The sequence below is a fragment of the Aulostomus chinensis genome, chromosome 12 (genome assembly GCF_037954235.1).
Source record: "Aulostomus chinensis isolate RoL2024-O1b breed Wild chromosome 12, RoL_Achi_v1.0, whole genome shotgun sequence".
NCBI lineage: Eukaryota > Metazoa > Chordata > Actinopteri > Syngnathiformes > Aulostomidae > Aulostomus > Aulostomus chinensis.
In genome coordinates, this window is record NC_141331.1 from 11,756,255 (window position 1) to 11,775,595 (window position 19,341).

Below are 19,341 nucleotides of genomic sequence, written 5' to 3' on the forward strand. Positions count from 1 at the left end.
TTAGTCAGTAATTTAGCCTGCCTGTAGTAGTCGACCCCAGGGGAGTCGTCACGCGGAGAAGGCACGAATGGCTGGATGGCTAAAGCTCAGGAGTGATGTAAAAGTTTGCTTTACAATCTGGTTGGTTGGTTGTAAACAGTCAGGATGGTGGCGACAGAGTGACATATGGCTGATGTTTATATTATAACCCCCCCGCCCCCCTCATAAATCATGCTCTTATTTTTTGGCACACAAAGAACCCGCAAGCCCATATTTCTGCTTCCTGACATGCTCAACTGGTCCGTATACTTCTTTAACGAGGGACAGACAGATGTAGAATGTGTATGTGTGGAAGTGGGGGGGGGGGGGGGGGGCACGTTAATGACTGTAATTAGGGATCACACAGAAACGACCTGATGTGACTAAGAGTTTACATTCCCCGTCCCAGTGCAGTGGCGTGGAGGATTTCGCGAGGGTGAAGACGTGTTCTCTGCTGAGATATGTGTGTTAGTACCTGCCCTTTATAGACGAGGACACATCCGTTCTGGGGTGTAGGAGCAAAATCATGGGTCTGCAGACCCAGAGGCTGCAGCTCCAAGACCCTGCTTTATCACGACAGGAAGGAGTGGATTTAAACTGAGTGCAGTGACAGAAAGTAATATTTGGGTGGAGTAAACATTTAACCTTATATGTAGTTAGGCTGAGCATTAAAACTACTTTGAAACTACTACTTGTATTTTGCTGAAATACATTTTTAAAAATTATTTGCAATTTCAAATAAAATTATAGCATTTTGACCTTCACAAACTACGTACTCAAAAATGGAAAATAATTGTATGGTGGGGCTGTAAATAGTTAAAAAGAAAGAAGTGTCTGAACAGGATAAACACTTCACGATAATAATACTTTGTGCTTTGTAATGGTGCAGAAGTGCAGGTCAGTGAGAGAAGGTAGTTCCAGGCTTGGTGGGTCGAGAGCTGCAGTCTCTGGCTCTGCTGACCCATGCTACTCATTTGACTAACAATGCTGTGTATTCAGTCAGCAGGCAGGAGCTCAAAGTGCTCCTGAGATCAGAGGAACCTCTGCTGGAGTTGTGCTACGGTTCTGTGGGTTCCAGTAGGTGCAGCGGTTCACTGATGCTACCGGAGTGTTGATACTGTAAGACAATTTGTGCTGTTGTAGTTTCGGTCAGTGTTGAAAAGAACAAAGTCGTCGTTCACACTGATTTCCACCGCCGCTGGCTTCGTGTCTCGACCTCCCCAGGTGTGTTCACCTGTGTGAGACATTCCTCTCGGACAAGCGGTGTCCTGCGTCAAGTAGACCAGTCGTGTGGTTGGTCGCGTCTCCTGATCTGCTCTCCTTTATGTCCTGTTTATCGTTGCCATTCTCTGCTTCTCGTGCGTCACCTTGGCTTCTTCCAGTTCCGTTCATACCGCTGGCTCATCTTCATCGATGAAGCTGATGTGCTCTGGGGAGGTCTTCCCCTCCTCTTCCTCGGCTCGGCTCCACTCCTGCATCTCCAGCTCCTGGGGATGGGCGCCGGGTCTGGCCGGCCCACGATGCAGTTGGGAGTTAAACCACGTAGAAGACTGGGTGTCCCCCTGCCTCCTCCTTGCACTGTCCAGAGACACAGGCAGGGAGAGCATGGAGGGATGGAGGGAGAAGGTGGGGGCTACCAGGGAGACGGGAGGGGAAAGTCTCCAACGACTGTCTCCTGGTGAGGATGAGATGGATGGGGGGGCTGAATAGTGGGAGGAGCAGGGAGGGGGTGTGTCCTGGGAGGGAGGTGGAGGGAGCAGGCCCCTGCTGGCACAGCTGCCCTGTTTGGATAGATGGGGGCCTTGGCAGGGGGAAAGAGATGGAGAGGAGGAGAGAGACATGGAGAAGGAGAGAGAGGGTGAAGGAGTGTGGGAGGCCAGGGGGGGCTGCTCCTGCAACGAGGGCAGATATATGCCGTTACTGGAGGAACCATTGAGGCTCTGCAGGAGTGGGGATCCCTCAGACAGTCCTTCCTTGGGTGAGGGGGGGCTGGAGTTGATGTTGCCCCCTGGAGGTTTGGATGGAGGAGATGAAGTAGGCCTTTGTGGTGAATGAAGAGTTGGGAGAAGGCAACCTGGCAAATCCACACCCTCTATGTCTCCACTGTCCAACAGGGAGGGAGTGTCAGGTCTCTGGAGGGGACAGGGGGTGGCGGGAGGGGGCACCACCAGACTGGCTGAAAGTTGACTGGCACTGCTGGGAGGTGGGGTTAAATTTGGCATCATGGTCATCAGGATTGGCTGCTGTGCTCTTTGGAGGAGGGGCTTGAGCAGGTGTGTCATTTCCTGCAGCTCCTGACTGAGTTTGGAGACTTGTTTGGAGAGGCTGTTCATCTGTATGTGGAAGTGAGAGAGAGAGACAGACAGACACACACACACACACACACACACACACACACATGTTGATGACATACACAACTCTCTGTGTATCATATCACTAAAACTACAGAGGCAGAAGGGTGATATTTTGTCTTGTGTATTTTACTCCCGTGTTGGGAATTCCTTCATAGCTTTTTCTGTTATTTTAGACATAATTTAAGGTGTTAAGGAAAGAATTGTGCATTCTGGATGTTAAAGGTTTTCTGCATTTTAGCCAAAGGGAATAGCAAAATCCTTTTTTCTGTTATCTCTGGTCATGTGACATGCTTCTTTGATCCTAATTGGTATAAATCAGTTTTATATACACTCAAACAGTGGTGGCACAACCTGATCACACTCAGCGGGGAAAGCTGTGTCACTGGAGACCGCAGCTCACGCATTAATTTGAGAGGTGTAAACATGCATCAACATCAAACCTGCACTCACCTCCTCAGTTAATTTATACACACCCTGCTTGATCTCAGCTGACTCCTGGATCCCTACACACACACACACACACACACACACGCATGCAAACACACACACAATTATGAACATGAATCCTCCAAAGACAAACGTTTCCTTCTGAGAGCAAAGCAATTACTACTGTGTGTGTGTGTGTGTGTTACCAGGGTATGGAGAAGGAGGGGCTGCAGGTGACAGACTGGGGCTGAACTCAAATTTCTGTGAGGAGTTGGAATTGCTCTCCGTTTCAATGCCGTCCACAAATCTATGCAGAGAAGAGGGATTAGAAATGCAAGGAGGAGCATGAGAGGAACCTAAATGAAAGCTCATGAACTGGAGTCGGTGTTGCTCCGCCCAAAAACAGCTCTTCTCAGAGCAGGGGGTAAATTATCTGGCTTTTTAAAAAGAATGTATTCCCACACTAATCTCTAGCCTAAACTGAATTTTGGATCTCACATCAATAATCTCACTCTCTCCTTCTTCTACTGTAGAAATCGTCTGAAGCTGCAGGCGTTTCTCAGCAGGCACAGACGCGTGCATGGGCTGCTGTTACTGCGAGGCTCTCTGTTGTGGTCTACTGTACCTCCAGCTATAAATATCTCACCTGTCCTCAGGTCCCCTTACTGGTTCCCTCTCATGAGGAGATATTCTACTGAGTAGACTGGCGCTTGAATACTTGTCAGACATAAACCTTTACACCCTCTGGCTCACACTTCCCCTGGTGGTTGTTGTGCCATTGGTGAAGAGAAAGAACTCCAGGGATCAGCATCTCAGGGGTGGGGGTGGGGGGGGGGCGGGGGCTTGCCAGAGGAGCTGGCATTTGTAAACACCTTTGACAGGAACCTCAACCCACCATGTTTTTTTTTCCCCCTATCATTGCTGTATTGTTGTGTTTTCATTACGTTGTAATTTGTCCTGCTTGCAAGGCGCTGTATAAATAAGTTTGACTGACTGACTGTGCAGCCAGTCCCCAGCTACTGGTTGCCATGGCAACCAGACACCTATGTTGCCTTGTCAACTGCAGTGGGCACAGCCTGCCGCCCCTCTGTGTGCTTTCAAGTGATCTCCCTTATCTTTCTGATTGTTGGTCACACTCTGTGTGTGCGTGTGTGTGCTACCTAGGGCTGAGTTCAGGTGGTGCACTGCTGAAGCTGACCACTGGTATCTGCAGGGTGGTGGGGCGGGAGTGCTCAGAAGGGGCACGGAATGGCCTGGGGGGCAAGAGAGGGGAGCGTAGGGGCGAGTTCAGCCCCCTACTGAGACGTAGAGGGGAACGAGGGGCGCAAGACACCATGTTCTGCTCCTCATCCCCCTCCTCATCCTCACGGATGGAGGGCAGCTTCTTCACCAGACCACCGTTACTCTCCCAGTCCACCTGAGACAAAGACAACAGAGACATGGTGAATTGATGCAGGCAGGCTGAGCTTTCACACCTGTTGTTACTAGCAGCCATGGCTTGGAAACTGGTACTAATAAACAGAGTGTCGTGATGTGACCTGACCAGCAGGTGGCAGACACACACAACAGTTTCAACACTGATGAAGGAGACACAACACACCTCCAAATATGCATTAATTGTGGAAATATATTTCATCTGATGGGGAGGCCATTTAAAACTATATCATGTTTTCTCTTCCTCTTGGTGTGAGGATTTCCAAGTGGGGCAATTTGAGGGGAAGTTTAAGAAAATATTAATAATCATCAGTGTAGAACAGCCAATGTGTATGTTATCATTATAAGAGATACAGTGATGGGGGGGGGGGATATTTTTTCCTTCTTTCAAACTCATAAAAAACAATTCAGGACAGTGTTGTTGTACTCCGAAGTTACACAAAGCAATATTATAGCTGCTTGGCTAAATTCCAATCAATACATGTTTGAGCAAAGCAGGATACACATGAAAAATTTGAGTCATAACTGAGCAGAGGTGCCTTTAAAACTGTTGATTTTAATAGTAGGATGAATGACTTAAATTGTTTGTTTTCACCTGACAAACTATTCTGAACACAAGATCGTTCTTTTGATCGTTCTCATTCTGGATAGAACAGAGAGAATAAAACACAAGCGAGCGTCAACTGGTTTAATGATGATTCTCATTTAAATTGTCATGAGTGAATCGAATCATTTTGTGAAATGCCTCCATCTTTGCCAGACTGCAGAAAGAAGCCTGTCATGCTTCATTTCATACAAACGGCTGACTCTTCCTCATCAGATTCTCCCGAGCACGTGCACACACACACACACACACACACGCACACACACAGCTCACAGTTTTGAAATTTGCAATCACACACACACAAACACATACATTTACTCAGGCCAGTTTTGAGGTATTTCAATATGGATTCATTTCTTTTTTTTGATTGTCTTCTAAAAAAAATTAAAAATAACAGTAACACAGCCCCCCTCACTACTTAAATAAATGAAAGAAAAATAAGCATTAATATGCAGTTAATGTTAACATTCCAAGTCCTTAAATCCTCCCCAAACACACACACACACACACACACACACACACGCACACACACACGCACACACACACACACACACAGAGACTCCCTAAAAACAAAATTGAGGACACGGCTTTGGTTTTCACTCTAGTTGTTGATATGGAAAGATGTAAGAGGAATCAGAAGGAGATTGATAAAAGATTGAGCAGCAGTCAGTCTCTGCACGTGTGTTGTGACGGTGTGTTTTTGAACATTTTCACTGAAATGAAATTCTTCTGTACTTTTTCAAAATACATCACGTGTTCAAACAGACTGACTGCTGCAGAGACTATTGAAAATATTTCATATGTTATCATTCAGACAAGCCAACGCCCCTCTGCGTTTCCTCCCGTCTTTCATATCTTGTCTCTCTTCCACCTTCATCTCTGCCAGCTCAGCATTCTCTTGCCCGCCCACCCCCCCACACCCCCTCCTCTCAGTCACCCCCCCCCCCATCCCATGGCACCGTAATGTATTTTTAGCTCTCTTGTTTCTAATATTAGCTCCCAGCTCCAGAGGAATCCAAGGAACACTCTGCGATGCGGGGGCGTGATAAGTGTGCGCTTGCTGCCTGTCCGCGTGTTCTTGTCTGATGTGTGCGAAGTGTGTGGGTGTGCTGAAGTTTCAGTCGTGTATGCGCAATCAAGTCGGGCTGTGTACATAAATCCGAATGCAGGCAGGCTGGCACGTGTGAAATGGGATGTATGTGCTTTTGGAAGGACAAGAGTGTTACTTTTTAGATTAGTTCTTTTCAGTGTGTGTGTGTGTATACAGTGCCATGCATCCAGACTATCATGCGTCTGGTGCAGAGTTTGAACAGCAGCACAGGAACATGCTGTAGTACTCCCAGTCCTGCTGTAGCACAGCTCGGTACACAACTGGTTGCACATCAAATAGTTTTGCCTGCAGCTGCGAGGTCATGACAGTCACTCTGCAGCCTGTGAATCAGCAGGGAGGGATGCTGGCGAGCACAACCATCACTTATCTTTCCACTCTTCTTCTTTTCTCTTCCTTTTTGTTGTGGCTTCCAAATCACCTGCTCATATTTGTTGCTATGAAGCATTCTTCATTCATCCTCTGAAGTAAGTGTTTGTTTACACAGTGAGGATGCTCTAGATTTTCTATTGAGTTGAGGTGCGCTGTTACATTCATATGCAATCGTGCTCTCCTGGTACCAGAGGGGTTTTGCATATATAAAATGGATGGACACCTGCAATCCAGAGCTGAGATATGGACAGCAGCGTGTGCACCTGGAATCATAAATCCTGATAAACTACACACACTCATACACACTGATCTCTAAACACATTTGCACTCCACTCACTCTGCAGTAAGTGTGCAGTGCCCTGGAGAAACAAAGCACTGCAGTGGGAAAGGAGGGATTGAGGAAAAGCTGAATAGCAAATCAGATAGCCACAACCCCCCACCACCAACCCCCCCCATCGCTCTTCTCCTCGGCTGGCTGGGCTATTTATATCACGCAGGATCCAATCTTAGCTGCAGCTGCAGGGGACACAGCCAGTCAGGGAGAGCCCGTGCTTCCCCCCTGCTCTATTTTTAGCTACAGGACAGCTTCATACAGCAGCACTAAGCTATTCTTGTCCCTATGTTTGGCTTCCACTGCTGCTGTACCAGCCCAGGGTGCAGGCTGTGTATTTGATTTCAGGAGAGGAGGAAAAACACCTCAAGGCTGTACATCTGTGTACGTGTGTGTGTATATATCAAATTAGTGGTAGCAAGGTCAAGTATGGATTTCATCCACGAGGTAGCTGTAAGGTGAGTGTTGCCTCAGGCTGCACAATTACGCCTTACTAAATTCAATTTCAAGGCTTCACATGGGCTGATCTGATGAAGATGATGATTTGAATTCTCTTTTGAAGTTGTCTCTTCTTGCTGCATGTTTTTGACATATTTCTGTCAGGGTCACAATTGAATAAGGTAAGGCTGGCATGTATTCCAACATATGTCTATAGAAATCAAGTAAGCACAATCGGGATTATATATCATATTCTGTATAAACTTCTTTCTTTACATAGCTCTCTTTGTCTAGATCCCAAAACATTTTCCTCTCATCTACTAGCAACAGTTTGATGGCTACAAGTGGGAAGTCCAGATTCTTCCGTTAGCCCTGGGAGTGCTGCAGGTTCATTCCAAAGAACAGGAAGTTAGTGTTGCTGAATGTCTGGTTCCCTGATCTCTAAGTCTAAGGCATTTTTGGATATTTTTTTGTAAAATGTCTGAAGATCACATTAGCTTAAGATATTTTCATGTTCTTCTACAGCATAAACCCCACACTCATAAATTCTGATGAGCTTTTGTATTTTAAACAGACGGCTCACACGTGCTCTTTTCCCACTCAAAGACCATTTCGTACCCACAATACAACTGTCATCCCCTTGCTTCTAACACCATTTTAAGATTTATCATTCTCAATGAGAAGAGAAGACCAGCTTAAAGCCTGAGGTTCCCGGCTGGGTTTTGTAGACATCAAACTCTTGGTTGTGGCAGGGAGGTGGGCATGCTAACAAGGAGGCCAAAACCCCTGTGTGTTAGCATCTGTCGCCAGGTGTTAGTCAGTTCCTGCCGACTTCTGTTGCACAGGAGCACAGATTGCTACTGTTTTTGGAAATCTCACCAACCTACAAAACAACCACTCTTTATCTAGAATATTACTCTCTTGTCTTCATTGCATTTCATGACTGTGTGTGCTCACGTCAGCTCCGTGGCCCTCTCGCAGGTTGTATGTCAGGTCGTGTTGGATTTCGCTGATGAACTTCTGGGCGTACTCGGGGTAGAGTCGGAGCACCTCGCGCAGGCCCTTGAGGCTGATATACTGCAGGTCACAGTATGTTAGGGCCTTGACATTGGCATTGGTCTTGATCACCTGCTCCTTCGTCAGGGAGTCCGAGCCAATCAGATCTCCTTTACCTGGGGAGTTGCACAGAGACCCAGAAGTAAGACACCTAAGTTGCAAATGTAAATTCTACATCGGAAGGATTAACTTCTCATCCTTGACCCTTGAAGTGAAACCCCTGGCAGTGTCCATCAGAGTAATACTTGTTACCCACTACGGCTAAACTAGTTTTGAGGTAAGAAGATGAAAACAGCCTAGGTGACGGACAGCCTTTCTCCTCCAACCCTACTATAAGCTGTTCCATTTACTATTTTCATATAACCTGTACACAGATGTCAAGAAGAAGATGTCAGCTTGTGATGGATATAGTGAGGTGGGGGGATGGGGTGGTCAGACAAAGACTGCAGAGGATAAAGAGGAAAAGAAAGTGGGGGCTTGAGCAGAGGGAGGCAAGATGGAGGAGAGGGTTGGCTAGCAACAAGCAGGGAATTAAACTGGGTGATGGAGCGTAGAGGAGGACTGGAAAGTGGGAGGGTGAGAAGAGAATGATAAGAAAGGTGATGGAGGAATTGGAGAGGGACTTAGTATGGGGGTGGCTACAGCCTGGCATGACTTGATTGGGGAGAAGAGAATGGGTGGGGTGAGAAAGAGAGACCGAAGAGACGGTGGTGGTGGTAGTTGGGATGAGCCGGAGCTGAGAGCGTGCCATGTGAAGAGGAGCAGCTATTGGACGTGGCCTTGAACCCGTCGTCCTCCAGCCACCTCCACATCCTGTTATCAACACCAACCAACTGTCCTCTACACCCTCTTTTTCTGACCCCATTCCCAACCCGCCTGTGTCTTTCCTTAACATGACATGATGGGCTCTTAACATGCTCTGTCTGCCTCTATCTTTGTCACATCAGTCACATTTCCGCTCCTCCGCTTCTTGTCTTTCCCTTTTGCCTGCAACTGTGCTGGAATTGTCACAGAGACGATGGGTGGCAACTCAGCCGAGAGCGAGCGACAGCAGTGTCTGCATTAATAATCCCTATAAAATGTTAAACTGAGACTTGAAAGTGACACTTGACAGAGTGTATCTGTCGGTCTCGTCCTCAGAGTTTGGATGTGCGTGAGAGAACAGGTGAAAGAGACGAGGGCAGCGGAGAAAAGAAACTCATTTCATCAATGCCGGCATGTTTTGAGTCATCCATCTAACAGGACCAGTTCATTCCTTTGCTCTTTTTGAACGTGACAATTCAAACACTTGTATCTTCTTTTTTAACAAATCAGACAGGAACCCTAAAACAATGAATAAAAATCCTGACACTATTGACAATAGATAGATCTGTTGAGAACTCAGTGTTTTTGTCACCTAATATAAAGTGGACATTTAAAATCTTATTTCTTTCATTGTTTGGATTTAAGGTCAATTTTCAGTAATAATCTTGAAATTTTTATTTGGATAAAGGTAATTAAGTGTCTATCTTCACAGTAGAATGACGTACCATGATGAAAACCCTCACAATGTGCAGATTCAATATGTTGTCATTCTCAAATGTCACATGCCACTTTTTAAGAGGTCTTTTGACCAACACACTATAACGACCAAGAACTGGTTCATGTGGAATCAGCTGGTGGCAGATTTCAGATCCTAATAACACAGAGTGTTACTATAACAGAGTACAATGTATGGATGAGAGACAGAGAGAGTGAGATGTCACCCTTGTGACATTGTCAAGCCCTGCACACAGTGAGAGTGACGGCGAGCCAAATGTGCTCTCAAGTGTGGTTACACTTCAAAACTTTAAACTGACAACGCTCTCTACAATATTTGTAAGGTAAAATAAAAAAAGAAAAAGTCATCATGATGACATGTTGAATCCAAGGGAACACGTGGTCACAGAGCTGAGGGGTGACATGGATTTGATGGCCTGAAAGAGCAGCTGCGCATTGCTGAAACATAATTTGTTTTTTAGCAGAAAGAAATAAAGTCCCAAAAGATAAAACCTAACGAGTACCAGTGCTGAATTCAAGATACAGTTACAAGCACCAAGACTGATTCCAATGTGAATGTTACTATTCATCATCCACTTTCATGATGTTAATTTTGTGTACTTCACCAGCAAGTCTACACAACATCCCAGTTGCACTGTTTATAGTGTCAAAAAACTGGGCTGTGTGAGAATAGCAGAGGTTGCACTGTTGGCTCAGTTTTAATTTGGGCGGTGTAAAGAAATTATTTCACTTAATAAAACATGACATGCCTGTTACCTATTCAATATGGAAGTCAGGAGGGAACCTAAAGCATTATTAACCACTGGGTAGAATTCAATTGCTGCTAATTGTTGTGTGTGCAGAGCTAATTGGGTTCATCCTCATGTTTCAGCATTGGTAAACACTACATGGTGTGTAACAGGAGGAGAAAATGTCAACAGCTGTGATGAAGTCTGCTCTTTCTATATTTCATGTGTAGTTGCACTTTACCAGTTAGATAGAAGTTAGTGTTGAAGGATCAGGTCAATGTCATGGTCACTGAGAGATCAACTCTTTTAATTATCAACACACACACACACACACACACACACACACACACACACACACACACACACACACACTCAGTGTACTGTGAAGGCTATTGATAGGCTGTGGCATGTGGAAAGCATCTGCTCAATCCACACTTCAGCATTAATAATCAAGGTGCTTTAATAATGTAAAATCTATTCATTATTAATAGCCAGAGCAGGGCCACATTCCCGTATCGATGTGTGTGTTTGTGAGTCATGATTGAGATCAAATATAGGCTGAGGGCTTGGCATTTGAAGCTAAATCCACTTCATCACACATACAAATGCAGACGCACAGGTACAGACCATTAATTCAACACATCTTGACCTTTCCAACAAACTGACCTTTGGAGACATGTACATCTGTCCGTGCTATAAAGGCACATGTCCTTCCTGGCCCACGCATCACCTCTATATTACAATTGCACATTCACAAAAAAAAAACACCTCAGAGAGGTTCGGCCAGTTTGCTGGATTAGTGTTGCAAAGGCTTTGAAGCACATCCAGAGGAAATTAGATTTCAGCCGGCGCAGCAGCCAGCGACACAGATGATTCAGAGCTGGACTCACGGCTGCAACATACATGATTTCATGCTTGTTCTTTCTTTTCTTTTCTTTTTTTATTCCATAATCACTAAAGTTTAGATGATTTACTTGTTTCTTTAATTGCTGTGGGTCTCTTTAAAAAAACAATAGGTGTTACACAATTATGCCATTAGGAGAGAATGTTGAGTAAGCAATGGCTGATCAAGAGGACACATAATGTCTCTCTGTCCGTGTAGATCAGGACATGTCCCATCTGACCCATCTGTCCCTGGATGAGCTACAGGCCTGCTTTGATTTTGCGGTGGGAATCATCTACTGAATAAACTGTTGAGTGAGTTCTGAGCAGTTTTCTTTTTAGAGTTACTCAAGTCCAGTTTGGAGAAAGATGGGGTGAGTTTTAACTATCAAGAAAAAAATAGCTATTGGCAATTGCATCATTCCTCCCTCTGCCTTTTTGAGTTTTGGGATATTTAGAGAAAATTAATGTTAAAATTCAGTGCAAAAAAAAACAGCAGCTCGGTTCATCATCTATAAATTGGGTGAGTTCTCTATTGGAACAATTTTCCTGAAAGATACAAGCTAACAAAAAAAAAAAAGCAAGATGGATCTGAAAAAATCATTTCTAGCCAATATCTTTTTTTTTGGTTGTTGTTTTTACTAGGAATCAGCATCACTCATGTGTTTGGCAGATCCAAACTAGACGCTGATTTTTAATTCTATTTCACCACTGACCAAGTAAATGAGAAAGCCAACCAACAGGACCCAAATCCATTCAATATGAAGAATACAGTGGTTTTTGTTGCTCATGATTCTCCACCAAAAGGTGGCGGTATAGGAGGTGTTACACATGGCAGTGGCTGGAATAAACAGACCAGAAGAGGAAGACCTTCATTGGTAGGAGTATTGTTGGTGACAAATTGAGTGAAAAGTTGTATCATTTTGCACCTTAAACATGCACCACCTGCTGGCCATTAGCAAGGACGCCGGTTTAAGGTGCATTGGCTTCACTTTTTTCTATACAGTCTTTCGTGAATGATGGATGACTGGTTGTTCTACTTTTGTAAGAAAAGTGAAATGAAACTCATGTCCTTTAAATCTGTTACATCCCTTTGTATCATCGCTCTATCTTTCATTCTTTCTGCTGGTTCCTCCTTGGTGTACACGGGTAGCATCCCCAAGTGCGAAAGGTCACATCAAACAGATGTAAAGAATAAAAGAACAAAGGAAATGACAAAGACGTATGTGATGGATGGATATAACGGTGTTGATGAAGTGTGACATGTATGAAGCTATAGAAAGGACATGTCCTGTAACACAGCAGTTGAGTTATTTGTGGTTGTGGTAAAAACAGCTGTGCAGAGCATGACTCTCTGGTGTTTCCAGCCACCCACACGCTGTCTGCAAATTAGCGTCCTGTTTATATTAGGCTTCACTGGAACACAACGCCGCCTTCACATCCCCAGAGACGCACCGTTTCACCAACGCATGTGAACACGTACACACCAGATGAAATACTAACACTAGCTCTTATTTAAGCTCTCAAACCCCCCCCCCCCCCCCCCCTGTTTGGAGCCATACTTCTTGCTAATGTTTTCCCTCAGACAGTTACTTGCTTTTGGCTAAATTCAAAACTCAATCTAAGTGTGTGAAAACTTGGATTTTCTATGTGACACCAACATCACACCTCTTCCACCTGAGCGGTTGCGTGCTTCAAGCTGTCACATCCGAATGCTCCAGGACAGACAAATACAGTATGTCTTCTTTGCTCAGAGAGCTTGACATTATATCACCATTTGATGATGCGCTCTGCGTTCAAGCAATACTTCACTAAAAATGTGTCATTTGCCCTTCAAGTACTTACATGTACTGAAGGTTTCAGAGATGTTTTTCCTCTCTGAATGACTTCTTGGTAACTCCTGAGGTAAGAAAATGTGAGCCATAATTTGTTAGCTGGAAGCTAATGGAGATCGATTACTAACAACAGAAAAACAGTCCAAAACCTCTGTTTACAAACGCTCAAGTGCACCATCCAGTATAATCCAAGTCTTATTTATCTAACCATGCGCAGAATAATCCAAATGCTATTAGTTGAACTAAAGATAAAAAAGAAAAATTAAAGCAGTTCAGTGCAAACATCTGTGACCAGCTGGTGCATTCAGTCCTTGATGTTATGCATGGCTGGAGTTTTCTGACTCTGGAGTCACCAAGAAGTTGAATGAGGAGGAAGATGGACCTACAGATTGTTAAAGGCGACATGGTATATTTTACTGACAAAGTTTAGTTTGATATCACAATGATTGTGTCAGTTGTATGGAAAATGCTGTTAAAAAATGTAGGACAGCTGAGATATGCAAGACATCAATCTCATCATCCAAATACTGGAGTGTTGATGGCTCAGACAATCAGCAGTCGTGACCCTCAACCTGATTGTGAAGTAATCATCTGATGGAAACTGGTGGAATCCGTGGGCAGCAATCAGTTTTGGGTTCAGATTGAGATAAATCTGCACAGCAGTGTATTATTAATGTATATCCTAATAAAAAAAATTCTATGCTAGATTACAGGTTATATATACTAGGCTATTAATTTTTCAAACCTCTTCACTATTAGAGTAACTGTTGTGTGTGTGTGTCTTGATAATCTCATATGAGAGACACACACTGAAAACTGAATACACATTTATTCAGGGCGGCATGGCTCAGGAGCTTGAATGGCCTTCTAGTTTTTAGTAGAAAATGTATCTGGTATATAGAGTTTGGGTGCCTTGTTAAGAAAACCCCAGACAAAAAAACATCATCATTTATACATATAATATCTCAGGGATGAACATGTGAGAGCTTGCCACAGTTTCACTCGATCACTTCATGCAGGTGTTTGCCTGCCTACCGGAGACCAAATTTATTTCTCTATACCAAACGTCTGTAGAACCCTGACAAGAAAGAGGTTTGATTTGTTATACCTGGACTCATTATGCACACGAGGATCACACCGACCAGGCTCAGGTCTGAAGGAAGCCTGGGCTCAAGCACAATGATAATGATGATGATGATGATGATGATGATGATGATGATAAGGCTTTAAAGCAGCCAAGAGCAAACAACAGCTCTTTATCAGCTCTCCCTCAGACCTGCCGTCCTTGCTATTTATCATATATATATTACATGCACACCAGCACGCACACTCACTCACTCTTCACTGAACTGAGAGTTGATCTCTCACTTTTCAATCTCCATACAAGTCACGTCGGTAAGATCAAGTAAATTATGAGTTGCCCCCACGTAAAATGTTTTTGGAAAAAATGCATTTGGACATACAATCAGGTCCATAAATATTTGGACATTGACACAATTTTCAGCATTCCAGCTCTGTACAACACCACAATGGATTTGAAATGAAACAATCAAGATGTGCTGTAAGTGCAGAATCTGAGCTTTAATTTGAGGGAATTTACATCCAAATCAGGTGAACGGTGTAGGAATAACAACACATATATGTGTGCCTTCCACCTTTTTAAAAGGGACCAAAAGTAATTGGACAAACTAACATAATCCTTTTATCTGCTCCTTGTAAGTGAAATAACAAGGGAATAACACACACCTGGCCATAGAACAGCTGAGTAGCCAATTGTCCAATTACTTTTGATCCCTTAAAAAGGTGGAAGGCACATATTAAATGTGTTGTAACACCGTTCACCTGATTTGGATGTAAATACCCTCAAATTAAAGCTCAGATTCTGCACTTAAAGCACATCTTGATTGTTTCATTTCAAATCCATTGTGGTGTTGTACAGAGCTGGAATGCTGAAAATTGTGTCAATGTCCAAATATTTATGGACCTGATTGTATGCGTCAAATTGTAAAGGTTACATTTCAAAAATCTAAAAAAGTTCAGCTGTGTCAGTGTTATCACCTGACTCTAGTCTAAACGTTACATGAATTACAGCCTCCACAGACCAGGATGTTGTCTTATACCATTATAGTTTAATCCAAGTGTACCAAATAAACCAACTAACGAATCAATGTATGAATGATAAAATACAAATATAATGAGCGATTACACGACAAATTTTGCAAGATTCAGTCCAAAACATAGTATTAATTAAAATATTTACAACTCAGTCAAGAGCACTCTGTTCTTTATCCTCCCCTCTTGGTTCTTCACATTCCGTCTCTCACCTCTGAGCAAAAGGTCCACCACTGCTCATCATACTGTATAATATTTGGGGTTCTGCAATGAAGTTACTGAGATTCTTACTAACCGGAGACAACACTTAGTTTTCCACTTCACGCAGATCCCCTGAAACAATTCATTAAATTAATCCAATAAATATAAAGTAATAGTGCTTTCCATCCCTAAAAAACACAAGTATACTTGTTTACCAGACGGTCTCTCCTGTAGCTCTGTAACATTGACTATAGATTGACTTATGAATGAATCTATGATCTGGCCAGCGGAAGATGTCCTATTCACGTCACCAGCTGTTCCCGCCTCTGCAGAATCAAGCGCCAACCCTGTTGCCTAGCATTCTAGAGAGCTGGCTGCAATCAGGACACAGCTTGTAGAAATAGAGCCAGACATTTTTTAATTTATTTCCTAAATTTTATCATAATGGGAGCCCATCCAGGTCCAGCAGCTATCTGCTAGACTAAATGAAGGAAAAATTTACGAACACATTTTCCAAGGAAGAGTATCTTTGACACTGAGTCGATGACACCATTGTCCACTTTTTTGAGAACTTTGTTTACAATAATTTAAAACCCGCATTTATATAATATTTAAACAGAACTAAAATGAGCTACCTCTCATCATTAGTGTTCTTGATTTGAACATCCTTCATCATTTATGCCATGCAGTGTCCCGCAGACTGAGATCATCACACATCCTCTCACTGACTTACAGGTTGACAGGTCTGTCCGTCAAACCATGGGGGGGTGGTGGGGGGGCTGTGTGTAGTTTCTATCTAACACAGTATCACCAATGTTATGCATAATTTCCTTCCAATAATGGGCCACCCTCTTGCAGAACCAGCATGTGATTCTGTAATTATCCCACCGCCAACAAATCACATCTCGTGCTTTCTAAAACGCTCTGAAGCCATTCCACCAGCAGCTTTGTTTCCAGCCATTAATGTAAAAATAGATGAACGTTATTTGAGTATATAAATAGAAGAATGAATTTTGAACGTGAATTCTGAATTTTTAAAAAAATTTATACAGAAAAAAAGCCAAAATCCACTCTATTCAGTGACTGTGTGATACTTTGCTTTTTTTTTTTTTTAATTTTTAAGAATCCCTGACATGTCATGACCACCAATGCTGGTATGTTGTACTTACCCAGTATGGCCAGTACAGTATTGTCCTTCAGGACCTCCATGGACCCCGAGCAGACAAAATAGATGGCCTGCAGAGCGTCTCCTTGACGAATGAGAAACTCCCCGGGAGCGCAGAAGGAGGTCTTGATGATGAGTGAGAGGGAGCGCAGACATCCTCGGCTGGCCGACTCAAACAGGGGCAGCTGGAGCAGCTCCTTGTTGAGATGCATGGCGATGTCGGCCCTCAGTTCATCAGGGAAGTCTTTTAGTAGCTGAGAGGAGAAGAGGGTTCACTTGAATCAAGTTTCAAAGTTTCACAGGTTCCATTACAGGGTTTCCATCTCTTGTTTTGTAAATTTCTCTCTAAATTTTTTATTAAAAGGGGGGGGGGGGAATTCTTTGCTCGTAGTTGTTGTTTATGATGAAGCAACAATAAGCAAAAGTGAAGAAATCCATTTTGATTTGCTGGACCGTTATTAATATCAGCCATCAGACTGATTCAGATGTATTTTTTTGAAAAAAGACCAGATGATAGCGGCACCAATATCATAGTATACACAGACGAGCAGGGGTGGTTCAGGCCAGCCAACTGACGGAGGAGAGCAATTCACCCTCCACTAATGCTAAGGAAGTTAGCATCTGAGGGTTTGTTATAGTGTTGATGGACCCTCTGCTGCCGTCCTGTTCATGTGAGACTTGAAGCACTAGCTTGTTCCAATCACTTACAAAAAGCAGCTTTAAAGCACTAATATTTTAACCTCAGAGGAGAACCACTGAACACACACACACACACACACACACACACACACACACACACACACACACACACACACACACACACACACACAACTTTTACCTCACTAACGTCAATCCCATTGTTGACCGACCAGGTGGTCTGGAAGCACTCCAGCATGCGCTGCTCCAGGGTTTTGGGCAGCCGATGGACTCTGATGAAGTCCTTCAGGTCCTTGGTGCGGGTGTGGTAGAGTGAGCGGCGTGAGTACATTCTCTGGATTATGGCCGTCACGTTACCAAACACTACCGCATGCATCAGTGCTGAAAGAAAGAAGAAAGACGTCTTTACAGTCCTGTGTGTTTTCAGAAAGATAGATTTAATTACAAGCTTTCTTTATCTAGAAAAGCCCATAGGAAAATCCCATAATGCTTCAGCACAGCAGGAAGCTTTGGAGACGTCTAAAAATGCAGCAAGAAGTTAAAAGGACAGAGTTTAAAAGGAATTAGCTGAATCTGAAACCACTATAAAACCCTGCTTCAAACAAATTATTAATGGAAGTAAAAATAAAAACAAACAAACAGGAAAATAGAAATATTCCAAGTGTTTCATTCCTTGTGACAATAAATTATTATTCCACAACACATATCATCTCTAATCCCAGAATGATGATTCTTGTGTGTGTGTGTGTGTGTGTGTGTGTGTGTGTGTGTGTGTGTGTGTGTGTGTGTGTGTGTGTGTGTGTGTGTGAATGTTAATACAGTTCCCACTGAATGGCATTATTTTAGGATGAAGGTTCCCTGGGGCAGTGTGACCCACCTTACATCTTGAAAGTAAACATGTATAAATGTCTTTGTGTGTGACGGCTGAAGGGTACACACTGCTTTCGGGCAGCAAGCCACTGGAGTCTTTAACTCAGTATGAGGATACAAATTCAGAGGGACTAATTGAGTCTTCTCTCTGTCTCTTTCTGTCTCTATGTAACTGTCAAGGACCACAGCTAGACACACATCATGGTGGGTGCAAGGTTATTCAAATCAATGCGAATGCAAGTTCTAAACCCACTTCATAGTCTTTATGTTATATTCTGCTCTTTTTTTTTTTTTCTTATTGTCCAAAAAGAATGAGACTTCAGCTGCTTTAGTCCATAATACCTTTTAAAGGTTCTGGGTTGTTATTCTTTTCAGTTTTTAAAAATTATGGATTCTGTTTTGTTTTGCCTTTTAAGGGTTATTCCCTTTCTTCAATAAGATTCTTGAATCCAGACAGGATTCACTGTCAAGTTTACATTTTTTTCTAAGTTGTAATTTTTGGTTTAAGTTATTACATCAGGTTTTCATTCCCTGTCACAGTTTAAATTAATTTTACTCAATCTGTGGTAAATAATGTATCAAAAGGGTCCATTTTGAATACTGCAGATTCTGTGAAACTGAGGTTGTAGTAGACCATGACACAGAGGAAAAATTCTTGGATGGAAGATGCACGATTGGGGAAAAGTGATCCGAGTCTGGATTTCTGCTGTGGTATTCAAATGGTCAGTTAATAGTTGTTTACAGTTTATAATCTGTGTGTGTGTGCACACGCTCGTGTGTGTACACATGTTCCTGCGGTGCCTATTGTTTGGGGATGGGGCCATTGCTTGTATGACATAACAAAACCTCTCAAACTGCACTTCCTTGAGGACTGTTGACTGGAGGAACATTTTCAAAACACAAAGACAGAATGGAAATATCAAATCAGTTCAGTTTCAGTTTTTACCTAAAGTTTAGTTTTATTTTAAGTATAAAAGGTCAATCAGCATCTTGGGACCTCAGCTGATTCATATTATCATTATAATTAATTAAATTACAGTGAAGTTCAAATCTAGTCTGACACAGATTGAGGGTAGAAAGTCTTTCTTCCCTCTAATGCAGAGGTTTCCAAACTTTTTTGGCGGCACACCTTCTATAAAAAAAACCTGCAACAATACCGCATACAGTGCAAAGAAGATATCTTCTTCTACACTTCATCTTAAATTGAGGTG

The 19,341-nt window shown here is 43.2% G+C and overlaps 1 protein-coding gene across 3 annotated transcripts in view; it reads right to left on the reverse strand.

The window, feature by feature from the left end:
• Positions 1–333: 333 nt before the first annotated feature.
• The window catches only part of kcnh3 (potassium voltage-gated channel, subfamily H (eag-related), member 3), a 117,469-nt gene continuing 98,461 nt past the window's right edge, over positions 334–19,341 (reverse strand). For all 3 annotated transcript variants that reach the window (XM_086220157.1, XM_086220158.1, XM_086220159.1), the window contains 7 exons: positions 17,442–17,641; positions 16,608–16,857; positions 8,043–8,257; positions 3,959–4,215; positions 3,005–3,105; positions 2,823–2,875; positions 334–2,351 (listed from right to left, as the gene is read on the reverse strand). In XM_086220157.1, coding sequence (XP_086076283.1) covers positions 1,407–2,351; positions 2,823–2,875; positions 3,005–3,105; positions 3,959–4,215; positions 8,043–8,257; positions 16,608–16,857; positions 17,442–17,641 — 2,021 coding nt within the window. In that variant the 3' untranslated portion in view covers positions 334–1,406. The remainder of the gene's footprint in view (positions 2,352–2,822; positions 2,876–3,004; positions 3,106–3,958; positions 4,216–8,042; positions 8,258–16,607; positions 16,858–17,441; positions 17,642–19,341) is intronic.